This window comes from Aquila chrysaetos, chromosome 8, assembly GCF_900496995.4.
Source record: "Aquila chrysaetos chrysaetos chromosome 8, bAquChr1.4, whole genome shotgun sequence".
NCBI lineage: Eukaryota > Metazoa > Chordata > Aves > Accipitriformes > Accipitridae > Aquila > Aquila chrysaetos.
The window spans coordinates 25,647,738-25,668,143 of NC_044011.1; the positions used below are offsets into that span (position 1 = coordinate 25,647,738).

At 37.2% G+C, this 20,406-nt stretch overlaps 1 protein-coding gene across 19 annotated transcripts in view; it reads left to right on the forward strand.

Moving 5' to 3' along the window:
* Positions 1-20,406, forward strand: part of PTPRK (protein tyrosine phosphatase receptor type K) — a 417,047-nt gene that overhangs the window by 121,181 nt on the left and 275,460 nt on the right. For all 19 annotated transcript variants that reach the window (XM_030022191.2, XM_030022195.2, XM_030022192.2 and 16 more), the window contains exon 3: positions 19,359-19,630. In XM_030022191.2, the coding sequence (XP_029878051.1) occupies positions 19,359-19,630 (272 nt within the window). The remainder of the gene's footprint in view (positions 1-19,358; positions 19,631-20,406) is intronic.

Sequence of the window (20,406 nt, forward strand, 5' to 3'; positions counted from 1 at the left end):
AATCAAGAATTTAAAATTGCACATTTTTAAGGAAAATAGTCATCATACAGTAGCATGCTTCATAACTTTCATTTAACAGTGCACATTACAACTGCATCAAAGGTGTGAGAAAAGGGTCTTTTTTTGTGTTGCTGTTTTCCATTGGCACTTACAAGAGTGAACAGTCTTTCTAAAATCTCAGAATTATTATTAAAACCCCTAATACTCAGAATTATTTCTGAATGAAGTGGCAGTTTCTCTTCAACTATCCAGTTAACTCCTGTTCTTTGCCCTCTGTTCTAGCCTGTTCTACTTACTAGACACTTTTTTCTTTTCTCTGCACCTCTACATTTTGGATTTACAATTTTATTTTGTATGATTATCGAATCTTAAGAGACACAAGACACTGGAGAGGCAAATTGGGAATCCTTGTGATTTTATTTCAACAATTTCAAACATTTTATACCTCCCCTACTCCTCTGTAAGATACCTATACCTTCCATTTGTATATTCTCTATAGCTAAGCCCTTTACAGAAATACATAACAGCAACAGTTAATATGAAAGATAGGAAATTGTTTTGGTTTTTTTTCTTCCTAAAGTAGAGCTACAAGTGGAATAAGTAATAAAATTTTTCACTTGTACGTGTGCCTCAAATCCACAGGAATGTATAGACTTTGCTTATCTGTATCTGAACAAGCAGATCAGAGATTTGTAAGAGAACTAGAAGCAGTTTAGTGAGAAGAAAAATAATAAAAAAAGAAAATCTCCAAATGTCATGTTAATCTTCAAACAAGATGCTGCAAAGCCAGCTTGGGAGCCCTTTAACAGTTACTTCCACAGCCTTTCCGCAAGGACCCAGAGAGGGACACAGAGCTTCAGAAAACCTGCATTGGTCTCAAAGTGTGTCTCCTCCATTCAGTCCTTCCTCAGGGAAGGTTGAGGAGAGCCCCAAGTGGGGCTTGTTTGGGGTTTTTTTAAGCCTATTTTCACTGCTTGTGAAATATTTGAAGTTTTTTGTAGTCTGGAGGCCTAATTATTTAGCTATCCACAGACAAAGACTGGAAGAGTTGTTCCCAGTCTAGTCTTCTATGTGTTGCTCCTGTGCCTGCTTACGCAGAACAAAAACCCTTAAGTACTTTGTTTTTATTGCTTATTCTCTTAATGCCGTCTCTACTGAAATTAAAGTAATAGAGAGTGGGTTTTGTGAGGCAGATATTGGCCTTAGGTGTATTGAAGTCACTAAATTGATGTTATCTACCAAAGGATTATATTACCAGATACTTGCTACAACAGCAATCCTGTTCTTGAATTGGTAGCCTAAAAGTGGAAGGTTTTGCTTCCTAAACATGGGTGGGGTCTGTATATAACAGAAACATATCCTGGAACTCTTGAAATAAAGTTCCGAGGGCATGTTGTTTTGGGAAGAAGATCCTTCCAGGTTTAATGTGCAAAATCATTTAGTAAAAGCTCTATTTAAGAGGGTGTTAGGATCATGTAGCGTCATCTTTCAACCACCCATACTGTGTAGCTGGGCTTGGTGAAGTTCTACACTGCTTACCACTATTTGAACTACAGCCATCTCTCTCTTGAACCCGTCTCCGGCTTCTCTGTCTTTTCAGCTGCTGGAGTCTTACAGCTAAACTCTTTAATTCCTGACATTTCGTGGTTTACAACTGTATTTCACCCCTTACTCTCCTTTCCTTTGATACCCTTTATTTGTTACACTCTTGTTCTCTGTTAGTTTGAGATGTCTCCCAGCTTTGTATCACAAGCAATCTTGCAGAATGTTACTGCTTTTTTGTACTATGTTGTATTCTAGGGCTGGTCCTGTAGAACTCTGTTGTTAACCTCTCTACAGCCTGATAGTTGCCCTTTTAACAAAGTATGTGGGGTTTTTTTTCTAGCTATGGTTTCCTTTCACATATTTATATTAATTTTCATCTCTGCTGTTCCATCTGGTTTTGTGATGCTTTTTTTTCTACCAGCATATTTGATATGATTTTTATGAAGAGTTTCAGGGTGATGAAGGCCATATTTATATGTAAGCTTCAACTGAATTTGCTATTTGTTGATTTTTTTTAATTTTTTTTTTTTTTTTAAATTCTCTCCCTCCCCCCCCCTTGCATTTATTTTGTTCTGGGCAGTAAGGTTCTTGCCATAGGAGTGTGAACTAGCTAGCAGAATGGAGCTTAAATCTTAAGAAGAATTTTCTGCCTACTCATCTCATAGTGATGAGTGGTCTTGAGTATAAATTAATAAACCTAACAGAGAATTGTGTAGTATTAAATTTGTCTATTAAATTGGCTAACTCTCAGAAATAATTCAGAACAATATTGAAGTGTCTCCCTATGTAATTGTATGTAGGTATGTATGTTATTGTCTTGTTCCTTCCTCAGCTTAATTATACAGAAGCCAAAATGATTTGTGGAAAGTGAAGATGGTTTCTGTTGAATCTGATGGGTAGGGTTACTCCAGCGCTTATCATTACTTTGGGTACCACAGGTTAGTATGTGTCTAGTTTGAAATGAAAGGGTAAGTGTAAGAGCCTTGTTACATGACTCACTATTACATAGAGTAGAAATTTTCCAGTATGCTGTTTAAAGTGAGTCTCTCTGGCAACACGGCACTTTCAATAGTGTTATGATTTATCGGTATAGAATCTTGCTATCATACCAATGTGATGCCCCTATCAGTCTGCAGTAAGTAATCAAATTTTTAAGGCTTTGACTGGAGGTGAAACTTTATAACCTTTGCTTCTTTGAAGATGGGAACAATTTTTTTAATTGTTAGAGATGATAAATAGCTGTCCAAGTAATTGTACCTTATGAAGACAGTAAGGCACTTATCACTCAGAGTAGCAAATGTGCTTGCTGACCTTTGAATTATAGGTGAAATTGTGGCAGATATTAAAAATCATGGTCTATTGGTAGTTTTCCTTCCCCAAAGTTATGCCTATCTGTGATTTTGAACTTGAGTAGCATGGTTTAGATAACATTATCATTCCTTTTTTCATGGAAACTATTGATTAATTGGATATCATATAATATGAAAGCGTTAGCATTCTCAAGCAAATGCTAATTTGCCAAAAATTAATTTATTCTCTGAATATAAATTACAAAAACAAACTATGACAATTGATTAGTTGCTATGAGACAACTGAATAAGTTCTGGCAAAAGAGAAGCATAAAATTAAGGACAGAGTTTTGGAGTAATTGTTTTAGATAAACTACAGGTGTCTGGCATTACATAGGTGTACATATTATGTGCATTCAATATATGCTTTCATTTGCTTCTGTTGGCTTCACCCTCCCATATCCCTGTACACCCACAGTGTCTGAAGATGCCTTTTGTGTAGAATTATTGAGCCTTGTAGGAGAGGCATTTTTCTTGATAATTCTAGCAATATGCATCATTTTATATGCTGATTTTATCACACATTGTTCAAATTGGTTCATTAAAATTAAACATCATTGAATACTTCCATAGCCACCTGCACTGCCTTAATTCCTGTTTCGCGAAATGACTGAGCCATACGGTTGCTGCAAGCCTTGCCTCGCCCTTGCTATGTTGCATATTACAAAAATGCTTGATTATATTAAAGAAAAAAACAAGTACTTGTTTTCAAAATATATCTTACATCTCTCAGTGTATTATTTTTATTCTGAAAAGTTTCTTAGTAGATTTACAACTAAAATGGTAATTAGTACATGACATTGAAAGTAATTAATGGGTTTTTTTTAGCTGTATAGACTTTAAAAAATATTTTTAGCTTCTGAAGGTATTTAAGTTTTTTTTGTTTATTTTCCTTTTTGTTCAGGCAAAGCAGTTGTACCAACCCAAGCTCTACAGCCTAATTGCTCTTGTGGGTCCCCAAATCTCTGGGCTTGCTTATTTATTTAATTTATGTTTCATGTAATAATGAGAACATTGGAGAAGGGAATGGGAGAAGTTGAGATTGCAGATGTGTAGAGTCAGAGTGGCTTTTTTGTGTTTATAGTCACAGGAATCCTTCTCTACCTCACTCGTCTTCATCTGTAGTCACACAGTCGGTTACTAGCAGCTTTCCCAAAACCAGTCAGCCAAAAAGCCCCAAACCCAAACAGTTCATTCCTATATGAAGTAGATTATGAGAATATGCATAACTAATTTCTGTTGTTAGTCTCTAATTTTTGCTTCATAAATTAACACTCAACACTCAAAATGGAAATAGCTGTGTTGCAGTAAACTTTGCTTTAATGGGGCAGACATATTCCAGAGCTGTAGGTTTCTTTGCTTGCATGCTGTAGTCTGTAGTTCAATAAGAGGTACCTAAAGGAAAGCCGAGGTGTTTACGCTGTCAGCTGGTCTCGTTCCCTCACGGGTCCGGGTTTTGCAGCCCTCCGTGCTGGCCTGGTGTTACCTGACTCCCAAGTCCTCGAGGTGCAGTTCTGGGCACTGCTTGGCTCGCACGAACTCTCTTCCAGTTCATGCCTTACGTTGTCCACCAGCATTTCAGCACGTCTTCTCCTTCCAAAAGGCTAGCTTGAGGTGTGCAGCGATAGCCTTGGCATCTACAAAAGCTGCTGAAGTGCAGCCCCCTTCCCCCCCTTTCCCACACCCAGTGTTTTGAACAGAGAAAGCACCCGCAGGGGCGTGGGGAGGGTTCCATCTTGGAGCTGTGGAGGTGACACACAGGGCGAGTGAGCCAGGCGTGCTGAGGCTGCCTGGCCCATCTGGATGGAGTTACCCATACGTGCCCTGGGGGCAGGTGTCCTCGCTGATCCCCGCGGGCCAGGCAGCAGCTGCTCCTGCTGCTGACCTGGACACCTTAGGGGTAGGCATTGAAACGCGGTGTCTGCTGTCCAGCGGAGCTGATCATCTTCAGCTCCTTAACCACCTTCCAACACAACAGTGTATTTTATGTGGTGGTGAGCAAAGGTACACGTGCTGGGGAGTATGGAGAAGGAAGTTCCGTAATATTTAATGAAGTGCAAATTTACTTCTCTAAATATACATAAGGAGAAGAGAGTGAAGCAGTAGATACCACACATCTTAACCTATGACACTTATTCCATTAAGCTTAGGGAAGAAACATCTTGATGAAACTGAAACTGCTTTACAGTAGGTGAAAAGTTGCTTGGAAAACATTGATAGTGTCTAGTCATTCTTAACATTTTCATTAGTGCTGTGGGTGATGGTACAACAAGTGTACTTCGAACTTGCTGAGGATATCCAGGTTAGCGAGCCTGCAAGCCTATTTGAGGGTAATCGGGTTTCAAAATGATTATGGTGGATTGGGGTACTACTAATCAAGAAGAATTGAAAAACAATGAAAAAGAAATTATTTGGTGAAACTGTGCAGGCTTGCAACTACGCTTAGGTGAAATGATCAGCAGCATGAGTGTTAGATGAAGTAGTAGATCCACGCAAATAGTTTTTGTGGTTGCTGTGAATTACTAATTAAATGCGAGTCCACATTGTTATGCTCTTGTAAAAAAGGCAGCTGTTGTGATTGCTTTGTATAGGATACTCTATATTTAAATATATAGTCTTTTTGTTTTGTTTTTTTTTTTAGTGCAGTTGGAAGAATAAGTACTTGTATTCATTTTGGACTGTTGAAGAATTCCCATTCTGGGAAGGCTCAGAGGAAAGCAGCAGAAATGACAGAGGGCTAGTTAGCAGCGTATCCTCTCTGGAAAGACTGAAGAAATTAGGATTGTCTTTTCTACAGGAGAGAAAAAGGAAATGGAAGTTTTCAAAAAGTAAAAGGTTGGGGCAGAGAAGGTCTTAAACTAGTCTTAGTGTTGGCTGGTGACAGGTTAAGCAGTAATAATCTTAAACTGTAATAAGAGAGATTCAGGTTGGTGATTAGCTAAAACATTAATTGAATTCTGGAATTGAGTGCTTAATAACTGGCTCTTACCAGAGTCATAAGTGTTCTGCTATCTACTGTCACAGTTTTACCCCTCTGAAATGTCTCTTATGTGCATAAATGCAAGGAAAAGTTGTGTGTCTTCTGTATGTGAGAAAAGAACATGTCAGCTAAGAATACGCAGACTTTATTGCCTATTTTTATCTATTTTTGTTGGAAAGTCTAAATTCCTTTTTCTTTCCCTATTTGTTGTGGATTTCCATTCTGTGTAGGGAAGATGCTGATTAGCCCTTGATCCGCCTCAGGAGGATTAATAGGTAAAGCATAAGAGCAAATAATTTTTTTAACTTCTTTTTTTTAGAAACTGTTGTCATGATTAACAGTTGTGTCTGTTTTCTAAATTTGTTTGATATTCCCTTCAGAGAAAGAGGTGTTTTTAAAAAAAGTTTAGTGTTAGAAGACAATACTATATGATTAATCTCTTCATTTTCTGAGATGCTTCTTGACACTTGACTCTGAATATCTTATTTGGACATTCAGAACATTTGAAGGCAGTATTACGATTCATAGTTGTTAACAACTTCAGATTTCCTTTATGGTTTCGGCAAATTCTAATTTTGAAATAAAAGTTTTAGATGCTGAAATCATACTCTTAGTTCAGGATAAATTACACATTCCCTTAGGAAGTACAAGTGCAAAAACTTTGTTTAAAAGCTTAATTGCAGTTTAAAATAGAAAAGAAAATGAAATGGCTCCTTGGATGACTTGGTACTCTGGTATCTGTACTGTGTCATTGGAGAAACCAAAATGTGAAATAACTCAATCACAGAAGAAATTTGCATGAAATTACATTTGGAACATGGGTTCAATTCCTAGTCCTAATAATTAAGTACAAAGTTTGACTAATGAATACTAGTGTTAAAAGTTCACAAGTTGTCTGAAACAGAGAGTAGGTTCTCATCTGTCACTTGGTACATCTTTTGGTAGATTTCTCTGTTATGTATTTTTTAGAACTTTAGGTTCATCACATTAGTTGGTGTCAAGCATTAGCTGGTAACCTCTTGCAGGTAGAGGAATGTTTTATGGGCTTGGATGAATATGCTTAGTGTATTTTGTTGGCATTGTGAACTTCAGTATTCAAAATAAAGGAGGATTTCAACAGCATTAGCATGTATAAACTATTTGGAAGCAAAAAGCTATTTCAGATTTTTGTTAATTGGAAAGTGCGGTGTCAAGCGGAAAGATGTTTATCTTCATAAACTGAGATGTTTTCTGAGAACAAAACAAAAATCCCCCAAACAACAAGTAAAAAACCCACCAAACCCCATTAATAGCTGTGAACTTCAAGTTTTCTCTAAAACAGTGTCCTAGTTTATATGCAGTCTTTCTCCTTGCTGTTCTTCCCATTGCTGTACACCTAGGCCAATTATTTCTTTCAAAACAGTATAAAAAACCATGCTAGTATGTTAGCATGAGTGATTTTTATAATAGGTAGGGTTGTTTCCATCCATCTCAAAAGTATTTCCCTGTAGAAGAAAGATGGTGTGTACTAGAGTGTAAAACCAATTGAGCTGCTAATATAATTTGAGAGGCCAGGGTTTATAGGGAGAGCTTATTTATTTATTTATCTATTCATTTATTTTAAACCAACTAATTCAGATGGAAAAGATGACGACTTCTTGGATGTCCTAGCCTCCATCATGTCTGATGGAGATGCAGCAAACATCAAACTAAGTACAGGTTATAACCATTACTCCAGATGTAATGTATTAATGCTAATCAGTTTAAGTATTTGGGAGAGAAGAGTAGTTGACATCTGTGGAATGGAGGGCTGTTAGCAAGAGGTGAAGCATGACGAGCATTGTCACACACCATAAAACCCATGTGTCTGTTTTAACTGTGAGCTCCAGCATCTAGGAGAGAAAGGAATTCTAATTTCTGAACTTAAGTTTTTAATGTATTTTCTAAGCCTTCTTAGAGTATCAAGACAAATGTTTCAACTGTGTTTTGGGTGGGTTTTTTGTCTGTCTATTTTTGTTGGTTTTATTGCCTGTATGAATTCTTTCTGGTGCACAGCAGATATTTAGGGTTTTTAATCTTGTTTTCATAGTATTTAATATGATGGATTATGAATGCTCATATTCTTGGATAGGATTCTTCAATAACTATTTTGGATATGTAGGATCCGTGGATTTTGACTGTTCTCTTTAAGTTGTGTTGAGTTATTTATTATGGTTATCATAGAGATGCATTAGAGGGCTGTTTGCACTTGCAAGATCAGCATCACAGTCAGTAACTGGAAAATCAAAAGAAATTCCAGACGTAGCTGTCTGTAGATGTTCCTTTTTTTAGCCTTTTCCTTTCCATCTATGCACAATTCAGAGCTTTATGGGGCATTCAGTGTTAATGTACCACGCTTGTTAAATTGCTTAAGATTGTATTTTACAAATATGCATAACCATGTGTAGCTGATGGTCTGAAGACAGATTGAAGACTTCCTTGGTAATAATAAACTTTAAGGTTTACAGCTTTTTTTTCCTTAAGCAAGTGCTTAAGTTCACTAAATAGTACTGCAATTGTATTGATAAAGACATGACTGCTGGTTATTCTCAACTGGAGCATGAATCACTGCAAAGTAAGGTACCTACTTCAGAGGGGAGGATGGGTGATATTTTGAGGAAGAGGTAACAATTTGCTATTAGATCTATATTCTGAACATATAGGTATTATTTCCACAATTTAAATATCATTCCATATTGTTTTTCAAAACTTCTCGGTGGTAACTTTTATGAGTAGTTGGTTCTTAATTCATGTTGTGCATTTAATCAAGGGATATACAGCTCCTTGAGTATAGGTCCTATACCTGTAGAAGGAATAAAATCTGAAAGTAAAAGATGATTCTTCAGGTTGCTGTTGCATAAAGCAGTGTTCTCAGGAAAATTGTTTTCATAGCAGGAAAAATTATTATTTGGTGCCAGGAAAAAGTGGTCCCAAAATAAAGGAATGAATACTCTTCCAGTTACCAAAAAAAAAAAAAAAAAAAAAAAAAGTGTTAATGAAACTATTTTATAAACCTCCCATGCTTTAAATAAATTCTAAGACGACTTTCAAAAAATACAGGGCATATAATTTCCTCTTCTGAAAGGTCTGTAATAACAATTGTAATCTGCTGTTGCATATGGCAGTGATTACAGCTTTTGAGCCTTTATTTAACTGTTGGTGATCCTTGGGAGTGGTATTCTCAGCAGATTGTTAATTCCTCTTTTCTGCTGTCACGCTCATCCAGGGAATGACCAGTTTAACTTCTGTTTTCAATTTCAGTGTCTTAAACTGATAGGAATAAGTATCTTCTCAATGCACTTTAAATACTGTTGCTTTTGGAAGAATGATTAATGTGTTAAAGACACTCTGAATATGAATGCTGCTTCAAAAATTATATTTTCCCATTCAGTTAAAATCTAAATGCCACTTAGGAGGGGGGAAAAAACCTAAGGAGTTTGCAGGAGTTTTTTTTAGTTGGCAACAAAGAGAAAATAATCCTAAAGCTATTCTTTGAGCTGTCTTTCTCTAAAGACTTGCCAGCTACTTGAAAGAAGTTACTTTTAACTAATTTTTTCTTTTTTTTCTTTTTTTCCTGGGGAAAAAACCTGTATGTATTGCAGCTTCAGTTTCCTCTCATATCTTGACTTGGCTCTGGTGCTAGTTGGGCTGTTCCAGGAGGCAGTTCATTTCCCTCGCCTGGGAAGAAATCAAACTTTGCTGTCTCCTTGTCTCTCTCAAGAGCGTGACACGAGACCTGGCTCATTTTTTGCTGGATTTGCGTGTTGATTTGGCTCATGCAAGGGTCCGATGAGCACAGATGGAGGAGGACATGAGGTGTATCTGTGTGCTCAGAGGAAAAGCCCTGTGTGTTTCAGTGGCAGTGAGCTTTCAGGTTGCCTCGGCTGACATTTGTGAATTCTCTGTGAACTCATTTTTGTGCGCTGCAGCAAATACACAGTACACTGAAGACTTATGCAAATGCTTAGCGCTCACATTTTCTGTAAGACTGTCTGCCTTAGAATACTTTTAATATTTTCAAATTTTACTTTAATTTCTTTCCAAATAAATAATACTCTGCAGAGGAAGTGGATAATTTGATCTCTGTCTGCTTGTAACCTTCTCAGTAAAGGAAAGTGTGTCTCTCTAATCAGCATTTGAAAAATCTAAGTGCTCCTTGGCTTGAGGGTCTGTTTGGGTGTTCAGTTTGTGTTTAGTAGTAGCGATGATACGGTGTTGTCCTAGTCCTGTAGGTGGACACAGAATGGCCAACACTGGTCTTTCATCCTGGAAGGTCTGCCGCAAAAATGGGTGGAACAAAACTACACAGGGAGATGTCTGTCTGTGCATTACTGCTCATCTTATCCAGCCAAGTAATATCAGAGCAGTTTGCAGCAATGGTGAAGCAAAATGGATTTCAACTCTTTTCTGCACGTGTATTTCATACAGTGAAGTTGTTGCAAGTGTTTGTAGGTTTCTGTGTCTTCATGGGACTTAATTTTCCCCAGGAGGTGCAGAATGCCTTGAGGTTTGGCAGTGTCAGCTGCTGCTCTGGGAACAGCTGCATGTTGGAACATCTTACTGGCTTTAGGCTGTGCAGGCACGAATGGTACCCGGTTACTTGACATGCCAATTGGGTAACTTCATACTGAGTTGACACTATTCTAGAGTAGGAAGTTTTTGGAAGTGTTGCTTAGAAAATATTTTTTCTTGCAGACAAATAGCCGACCAATGCATGCTGCTTCTTTGGCAGCCAGATTAGCCCCTAGGTGACTGAGCAGCATCCTACAGTCGCCGTGTCACCACCTGTGGGATATTTGTGGGTTTACAACAGAATTTCAGACAACTCAGAGCTGTTGTTACTTTCATCTTAGCCATCCATTCATGGACGCTGACGTTAGAAATTCATGACTGAGTGCCTCGCTTAACTCTCAAATAAATATGAAACTATTCCATGTGCCTTTTGGTTACTTAAATGCAGCTTACTGTTCAGTAACATTGTCCTTTTAAAAGCTTGCCTGATGCACTGTATCAAATGTCATTTTCTGAATGCTTTGTTGGAAGAGACTGTTCAAAGGAGCACATCATAAGATATATGCTATTTTGTACAGATGCTGCAAGCTTGCATTACAAATTTCAGTTGCTGACATTTTTCTGTCTCAGATTTTGGAGTGCTTAAAGCCTATGTATTTGCTAAAGATCCATCACAAGAAAAAACAGGGTGAAAAGACTTAAATTATCATACCTCAGAAACTGGTATCTCATCATGTTTTCTTTCTCTGCATCAGTACAAACAAATCCACAGGAAGCTGATGTTATGTATAAGAAAACTAGGAATTCAAATACTTCAAAAGTGTGTATTTTTCATGTTTATTCATATGTAAAATGTTGATAAGGGGAACAGAACTTTTGTAGCTGGTTATAGCCTCAGGAATGATTTTCAGTCAAAACTTCTTCATAAACTTTGCTTCAAATACAGGAATACCTTTGAAACGTGGCAGGTTTTTTCTTCCCCCCCCCCCCCCTTAATTGGCAAACTTTTTTGTGTTATTATGGAATAGATGAGTCATGAGTAATAGCAGTATCATGCTAGTAGTATCATAGGTGTGAATACTGGTAAAGTGTTGTGGTGCCTGTAATACTAATTCTGTGGCTGACCTGGTTCTGCTTTTATTTGCCTTGCTTGGATTGGTCTTATTCTGTGCTGCCTTATCAAGCTGTCTCACTGTTGCTTGACCTCCATGGGTGTGGAAAATGGGGAAATCCCAGTTACATGACCCTGCTGTAGAACAGTGCTTTTGGCATCATCAAGTACAGGCTGGAGGGCAGGACACCTCCTTTCGTCATATGAAAGTGCAGTGTCTGTGCAAAATTGATGAGCTTTTGCAGTCCACTAGTTTTTATTTGCATGAGTGAGTACTCTGCCTTTATTAACACAGTGTAGCTTAATGCCTGTTTCGGTTTGGTTATTTTAATAATTTTCATTCTCTGTTGGAAGTAGGGGGAAAAAAAAAAGGGTTGCATTCTCCAGAAAAATTTCCCCTGTCTTTGTGTTGTGTGGGTTTTTTTGTTGGTGGTTTTAATCATTGTAGTAAATTGAGTCTTGACTTGCATTTTTGTTGTGGTGCATTGGCAGCGAGCTATGCAGCGAAGCTGAAGTTGGTGATCCTGATTTTTTTCCCCCTTTCATTTTGACAGTCTGTAAAGAAATTGAAACAGGCCTTCAACAATTGGGTCTTGTGTATGGAATAATACTGCAAGCAAGTGAAGTGTGTGGAAAGGTACCTCTGAATTGTAGCCATTTAAAGAAACTTTGGAGAACTCTTGTGTTGTTTATACCAATAACATCAGTTTTGATTTTTTTTTTTTTAATGAAAGCAGCCGACTGACAGGCAAATCAGGATATAGTGATATTGTATATTTTGTGTGTGTATCAAGTATATATCTTAAGTGGGATTATAGTGTCTTTACATTTAGTTCTAGATACGCTGCTTAAGGCATGAAACTGAACAGGTGGGACAGGCCATTAAAATTAGAAAGCTTAATAATTTCTCTGGTTTTTCTTCATAATTTCTTTAATATTGTTTTTTCTGTGTCCTAGGGTGGCAGATACTCACTATGTGTTGGGTAATGAAAGGAGAAAGAGGAAGAGGAGGCTATAATGGTTTAGGTTTTTTTTTAAACCCAAGCAGATGGAGGTTTATCTAGAGTATATTTAATTTATTCACCAGCTTTGGTTTTTGGTTTGGGTTTGGTTTTTTTTTTTTTTAAAAAGAATATCCTTCGTGAAAGAAGAAAAAGTTAATAGCTTTTGAGGTTTTGTCATTAGCCTTTACTTTTTCCCTTCTTGCAAATTACAGAAAAACATGTAACAGGCGCTCTGTGAAATGATCACAGGGATATTACTCTGAGGAACAAAATAAGCATAAATACTAGTGTGTGGGAAATGTAAGTTTTCTGTGAATTAATATGGTTGTTTCTGAACTTCTGTTTGCAGTCTACTTCCAGTTGCAAGCCTATTTCTGTATTTCAGTGTCAGTTCATTGCCCACTGTGTCTCCTAAACGTTGCCTGAAACCTCATCGGGGACTATAATGTTATGTAGTTGTTACTAAAAAATGAAATAAAAAGGTCACATAGTCCTGAGCTTTAGGATAATGCACTTAAGTACCTTGATTCTCCACCTCATGTCATTGACGTTGCTATGAAGTAAAAACAACACATTCTTTTAGCTTTATGGGGAAGGCTTCTTTTTTACCTGGTCTTTTTCTGTGAATCTGTGGGGTTTTTTCCCCATCAGCAAACCACAAAGTTGAATCAAGTTCTCTACCCATAAGTCTAGTTGCATATGAAATTCAGAACTTTCTGAACTATTTTTTTTTTCACCTGAAGGTGATATAATCGTGTGCTAGTAACTGAAGGAGCACACTCACAGGTAGAGATGTTACCACAGTGTGCCCTTGAAACGGAGATGGTTTGATGGTTAGTACTTGTTTGGAGGAAAGAGGATTTGCAGGAGTTGAAGACCAGCCCGCTGAAAATTACAAGTTTCACACCTCAAATAGAAGCCCGTTTTTCAGGGAGCAAAGAAGTGAGAGAAAATAATTTGATCAGGAAACCGATCTGCCACATTGGTACATTACAGCAGGCATATTTTATTTAAGGATTCCGCCCCCAGTCTTAGCATGATTTCTTACCTGCAGTTAACTGTTATATGATACGAAAGCTTGGTTTTCAATAGGGGATAAAAACTAAGGCTTTTCACAACTGATTAGTTAAGGAATTCATTAATTGTGTAATGATTGGTCCTTGCCACTGAGCTAGAACATAAAGTTCAATGCTTATGAAAATAAACAAAACATGGTGAAAGTTAAGAGGAATATAGAGATATATTTAAAAAATATGGCTAAGGAAAAGTCTGATGTCTCTTACTCCATACCTATGTAGATGCCTTTTAGCGGGTTCATGAGTAAGTGCTGAATAGGCATCAAAATATTCCTGAAAGTCAGATCCTAAAGTTGAATTCCTGGCGTGAGCTGGGTAAAGGCTCAGGAGGCAGTGCCATTTAGCTGTTTCATACTCTGATGTTTCTATTCTGTGCAGGAGAGAATTGGATTGACCTTTTACATCAGGAATAATATTAGGAGCTATTAACTGGCAAATAAATTGAAGGCACTTAAGAGGAGAAGAGCAAAAATGAGAGGGTGGAGTTTGATTTAGAGAAATACAAACTACGTGTAAGTAGGAAAAATTAGCACTTAAGTGTGTTGGGGGAAAGAGAACATGCATTATGAATTTTAAAGATTGTAAACTGACGCGGATGGGGAAGACTTTTGGGAATTACTGAAAGGAGGGTGAAGCAGCATCAATGTCAAACTATGTGTTTCAAGAAAAATGTTACTGATGACTTACGATGCATTTTGTAACTGCCCTACTGCCAGAGTAACTAAAGACTTTGTGCTTGGGCATGGTAAAAAATAGACAGTGAAATGAATAGGTAAGAGCAATGGCTCTTTTGTTCAGAGCTCAGCAGTGACTTTGGATAATTTTCACCTCTCATTTCTTACGGCATCATCCAAAGATGAAATTCATCCTTTCTGTCTTGTAAGAAGAAAAAATGAACTTTTGCTTTTTCATGGTAAGTTTCTCTTTCTTCATTGCCTAAAATATGGATTTATTTATTTATTAACATTTGGGGGTTTAATGAGGCAATTCAGTTGCATTGATATTCTTCTTGTAAAATTCTACTGGAAACAGAGCACAGGTCAGTTGGTTTTTTTTTTTTTGGGGGGGGGTTCTTTTTCTTTCTTGTCTGCAAGGGAAGTAGGTGTATTTAGTGTTTTACCTCTGCTTGTGCTTGATCTGTTAGGTCAATAACAATGGGAAAAATCACAGAGCCTGTCTCCACTGGGATTTAATAAAACAGCTAGTATATGCAGTTAGCTGCATTTACAGTAACTGGTTAGCTAACACTATCTAACTCCTTCCCTTTTGGCAACTGTGGTGAGTTGACCTTGGTCAGACCCCCACCCTGCTGCTCTTTTGCTCTCTTCCTCAACAGCACAAGGGGAGAAAATAAGGTGGAAAAGCCCACAGGTCTAGATAAAGACAGGAAGATCACTTCTTTGGTAAATCACCAGTTACTGTCAAGGGCAAAACAGACTCAACTTGGCGAAAAATTAGCTTGATTTCCTCTCCACGCCCCCAGCACAGGGGGATAGGGACTGGGGGTTGCAGTCAATCCATCACATTTGGTCTCTGCTGCTCCTTCCTCCTCACCCTGTTCCCCTGCTCCAGCTGGGAGCACCGTTGTGAGTAGTTAGCTCTAACATTTGCTCTACACTCTTATTCAAAATCTCAAATAGTTAGTTAATCTTGGGGATTAATAAGATTGTGAGTGTTTCCCTCATTTATACTTTGCATTTCCACCAAGTCCGATAATATCTTACCATCTAGCTTGCAATCACCTGTCCTCTCGTTATTTCTCTCTGTTTGAATGTTAAATATCTGTGTAATTGTTCTCTGTTGCTTGAAGAAGTTTGCCGAGGTTTACATACTACCTCTTGATTTTGTATCTTGCCAGTCTTACCAATAATAATAATCCAAGTTGTTGGTTAGCTCTGTGAAATGGCGTCTTGGCTGTTTTGTCATCCCTTTATTAAGTATATCTATTAATAGAAAACTTTTGACTTGGTAATAATACAATATTACAGACTTATTTCCTCTGTGACTTTTTTTTTCCCATATGCAGTTATGCCTATGTTTTATCGTTTGTACATAAATATAAATGCTGTCTGCCCATTTACATGGTCAGCTGGGCTCGCGTTAGCTGTACATGAGAACAGGTCAGATGTCTGCCTGACCACCTGGGATCTCTGTGTGCCAATATCTGTGCGTACCCTGGAGCATATGTTGTCTTTGAAAGTCTTGTTTATAATACCCATATATTTTGATGTTTATTTGGATAGCATTATAAATTACTTTCTTCCTCAAATCAACACAGTTCCCATTCTCTATAGCTAATTAATTATTTTAAAAAGAAAGGAAAATCTTTTGACACTGGTTTTATTTAATCTTTTTACTTCATGTCTCATAACATTTATGAAATACGTACATTTGTTTTGGTACATGAAGGGGCACTTGGTGCTAATACTGTGAGTACTTATTTTCATAAGGATGCATCCCCACTGTGGTCCTTCTTCCAGAGGGCCTTGCTTTATAAAGTAGTCTAGCATTAGCCAATACTTTTCAAATCCGAAAACTTTATAGCTTGATCTCATCAATGCTATACTACCTCAAAGTTTGCTGGACATCTAATTATAAATGTTTTGTTTCAAACACTATCCTTTCTGTAATTTCTATTATTCATATTTATGTGGCCTCATTTATTTTAATAGATTGCACAGAAACCTGTGCTACGTGCATAGTACTACAAAATAGAGTTTTCAGTGTTAAAGGAAATATTTGTTTAAAAGAAACTGTAGAAAGAGTATGGCTTAAGTTTTGCTTAAGGGTTTAAGTTTTGACATAGCATATTACAAGCATGTATAAATGGGAAAAAACCCCCAACTCTTTCAATCCTATAGTATTTCTTTACAAATAAAGAATGACTTTATTATAAAGGATGTAAGAAAATATTTTCTGTGTTTTTTCAAAGATGTAAATTTGATGTATAGTTTACTTTGGCATAGGCTTCTGATTTTCTTGGAGTAGGTAGACAACTGAGGAAAGAGCAAGGTTGTGTACATTCATGGGATATAGCCTCTTAAGTTTAAAGAAGGGGGGCAAGGGGAAGTAGTTCGCGAGATGCTGAACAGATGCTTTTGCTTTGTGATAAATGGTTTATGAACGCTGTCTGGAGCTTTCATGAAATGCTGTAGCATTAACACATGTAGATAGATATATGCAAATTTACTGCTAAGTATCTGTAAATGATGAAAAATGAGGTTGAAAAACTGGAATACTATAAAATGTGTTGATATGCAGAAAAATGTATGTTGGAGCTTCCAAAGGCTATAGCAAATTATCTTACTATAGGAATAAGACCTTGTTTATTCTAGTTTATTTGTTATAATTTGATTGTGATTTTCTTTTCCTCCCAATGGTTTTATCTTGAGATACATTGAAAGAAACAACGTTTCAAAAATTCTGCAAAGGTCAATTCTTATATTCTGTTCCTTTCTTCCCCCTTCCCAGATTCCCTTCAGAAAATTTGGAGGGTTTACCTGCTTCCTGATCTTAGCTTTAGAAATGTTAAAAATAAATGTTTATTTTGTGTAGGAAAAAATCAGTGGCTTTTTGTGTATTGCTTAAAAATATTTGTAAGATAAATGTAACAAAAGCTAACAGGCAATGTAGACGGCTATGGAGAATCTGTGCTAACAGTGTGGAAAGCAGTCTTTGTAATTTTTCCCTGATCCTTCTCAGTTTTCTAACTCTTATGTAGAAAAAATCCCCAAATTGCTGACATACAACATCCCCCAGCCACATGCATAGTATTTATTAACAGGACTTTGAAAATATTATTCTGTAGTGTGTCAATCATGAATAATCAGGTGCTTATAAGAGCATATGTATGATTAAGATAGAGATTACAAACAAGCATATTACTGAGTTTATTCTAGAGTCAAGGGGTGTAAAAACTGCACACCAGTGGATGTGGTTTACAAGCGCTTTTTTGAGCGGCTCTTGTGCAATTGTCAATTAATTCTAGCCAATAATCATGAAAGACTTCTAATAACAGCAAATCTAAATAGTATAATATGATTCCTTTGTGTCTTTATAAACAGGTGTTAATGGTGAAGAGATCATCAGAAACTGATACTTTGCCAAATTCTCTAATAAAAAATAAATTCAATAATGGATTCTGTATATCATTCTAAATATGAACTAGTTGCTTATATTACATTATAGTAGAATTTTCTTTAAACTTTTTTTTTAAGCTTAGTATTCAAATAAAGATCTCAGCACAGTACTTTAATAAGAGCTGCTTTCATTCTATAGTATTGCTTTCTGTTTTGTTATAAATTTTTTAGCACAGAATTGGTTTGCAGGCTAGTAAATTAGCATGTCACACAGATCACTTAATCCATATACATAAATTTTTATATTTCCCTGAGCAACAGCTTGTCAACAGTTTTCAGAATAGTTAATACAGCTGTTTAGGACATGCTAGAACACAGTAGTTCTTTGCTGCCTAAAAATCAAAAAACAAAACTTGACATACAGAATGATCATAATTTATACAAATATATACTTAAGAGAAGATTTTTCACCAATAAATGCTTATTCGTGTATATATTCTCAGGACTTCTGTGAGTCTACTCATTTGGGCAAATGCTCACAAATCTATGATTTTTTTAAAATTTTGGTTAATTTTTGAACTTTATTTTTGATGGACTTCATCTGAACCTAATTCAGGAGGAAGGGCTCTTTATTGTGGTGCTCTTTAGGACTTAAAGTAGAAGGAAAATCTGTCAACGTGAAGTTTCTGGAATCATTAAGCAGGAGGGTAGGCAAGTTCAGGTTAGGACACCTTCCTGCAGGTAGGATTCAGATTGTATACTGAGTTGGATTTTCTCACTTGGTTGTAAAGTTTTGCCTGGCACGTCTCAGAAGCTTTGTTCTGTGGGGTTCATTTACTAGATAGTACCTGGTATGGAGTTGTTGCTCTTGAAGAAATTGGGCTGCTCTAGGGCTAGCATAGATGGTAGCCCTGTCTTTACTGTCCATTCTGCAGAGCAACAGGAAAAACTGTTTCAGCATTATGTCCTGTATAACCTGTTTAAACATCTGATTTCTGCTTTCTGCCTTTGTAGCTAGACAGGCTCAGCCTGTTCCGTCTTCTGTATACTGGTAAAATAAATTTACAAGATGGGCTCTCTTCCAGCTCTAGAAACTTCTGTTATCCCTTCAAATCCATTGGCCAATGGAGCAGCAAACCGAACTTTTCAGGACAAATGTGGCTTGCTGTCTTAAGTGAGCTATTTCTATTGCTAATGTATCTAAAATTCAAATCTGCCTCCTCTTCTGGGTAGAAAAAAGTGTGATAAAGCTGCATGGAGGAACATGGACCTTATTATTCTGTATTTTTCATTTTCAGGAAACCTGTGGAGCAAGTTGAGAGAATTTTGACCTCAGTGACTTCAGAATAATGATGATCCTTTGCTCCTCTCATTATTTTTATTCAGTCTGTCTGTGATCCTATTTCCAATTATCTGATCCTAAAACAAGAGAAAGAAAAGTTAGTAGGTGGAAGCATCTGGATAGGTTCTCAGAGATATGTGATGTCCTCTGTAGATACTGCTTTAGTGATGTTTCTAGGCATTTTATAGCTTGCTGGATTTCTTGCTGGTTGAATTTTGAAGTTTTGGGACATGAGAACCTATCATTCTATCCTTTTTCACAGTGAACAATCAGTTTCTTAGCATTTATCTTTTCCTTACTACTGTTTTGGTTTTTTTCCTTTCCCACTCCCCCTTTCTTTAGGATCATATATGATAGTGATTTCCTCAGACCATGACCCCGGAGAAAAGACTCGACTCCAACTTCCAACGATGAAAGAAAATGATACTCACTGCATCGATTTCAGCTACCTTCTGTACAGCAAGAACGGAGCAAACCCGGGCACTTTGAACATCCTGGTTAGGGTGAACAAAGGGCCACTGGCTAATCCCATCTGGAACGTCACCGGCTCCACTGGCAAAGACTGGCTTCGAGCTGAGTTGGCTGTCAGCACTTTCTGGCCCAATGAGTATCAGGTAAGCTTGCAATAAATTCTCACCACTTTTTAACATTTATGGTGAGGCTCTATGCAGTTTGTGTTCATTTTGGTCTGTTCTGATAGAGTATTTTCCTAGTGTCCTTAAATAAAATGTTCTGTTCAGAATAAATAATTAATTGGGGATGGGTATTTTTTATAGGACGTGATCGTTCAAAGTTACCTGTTACTGTATAATAGGAAAAAAATGGGCTGGAAACAAGCCTCATTAAAAGAAATTGTAAGGTTAAAGTCCAGGAACATCAAAAATGATAAACTCCCAGAAATAAATTGCCTGTGCAACTGTAATTTGTACCTGTCTTCCCTCCTCTTTTGGATATGCCTGTGTTACTGTGTCTAATTACATGACTGTAAACTGTGGTTTTTTCCCACATGACATTTGCTTCATTTGCTGTGCAGACAGAATGGTGCTCACCTAATGAGCAGCTGCTCAGGACGTGTTTTTCTCCTGTTTGCTCACTATGGGACAAAACCACCTGCAGTGTAGGGCTGTTGTTTAGAGAGAAAAATCGTCTTTTTATTACTGGATGCTGTTATTTGATTTGTTTGATTAACCTGAGAAAGTACCTGCAGCTGTTTCGCTCAGTGGGTATTTGATGTGAAGGATGAATCTCATACACAGGCATTTTTGTCCTGGCGTATAGGAGGGGGAAGAGTTGGATTAGATGCACTCATCTGAGTTGTTATACCATGAGGTGTTATGTCACTGTTGTACGTAGTGCTTACAGGCCTCCTGTCTAAGGATGCTTCAGGTCA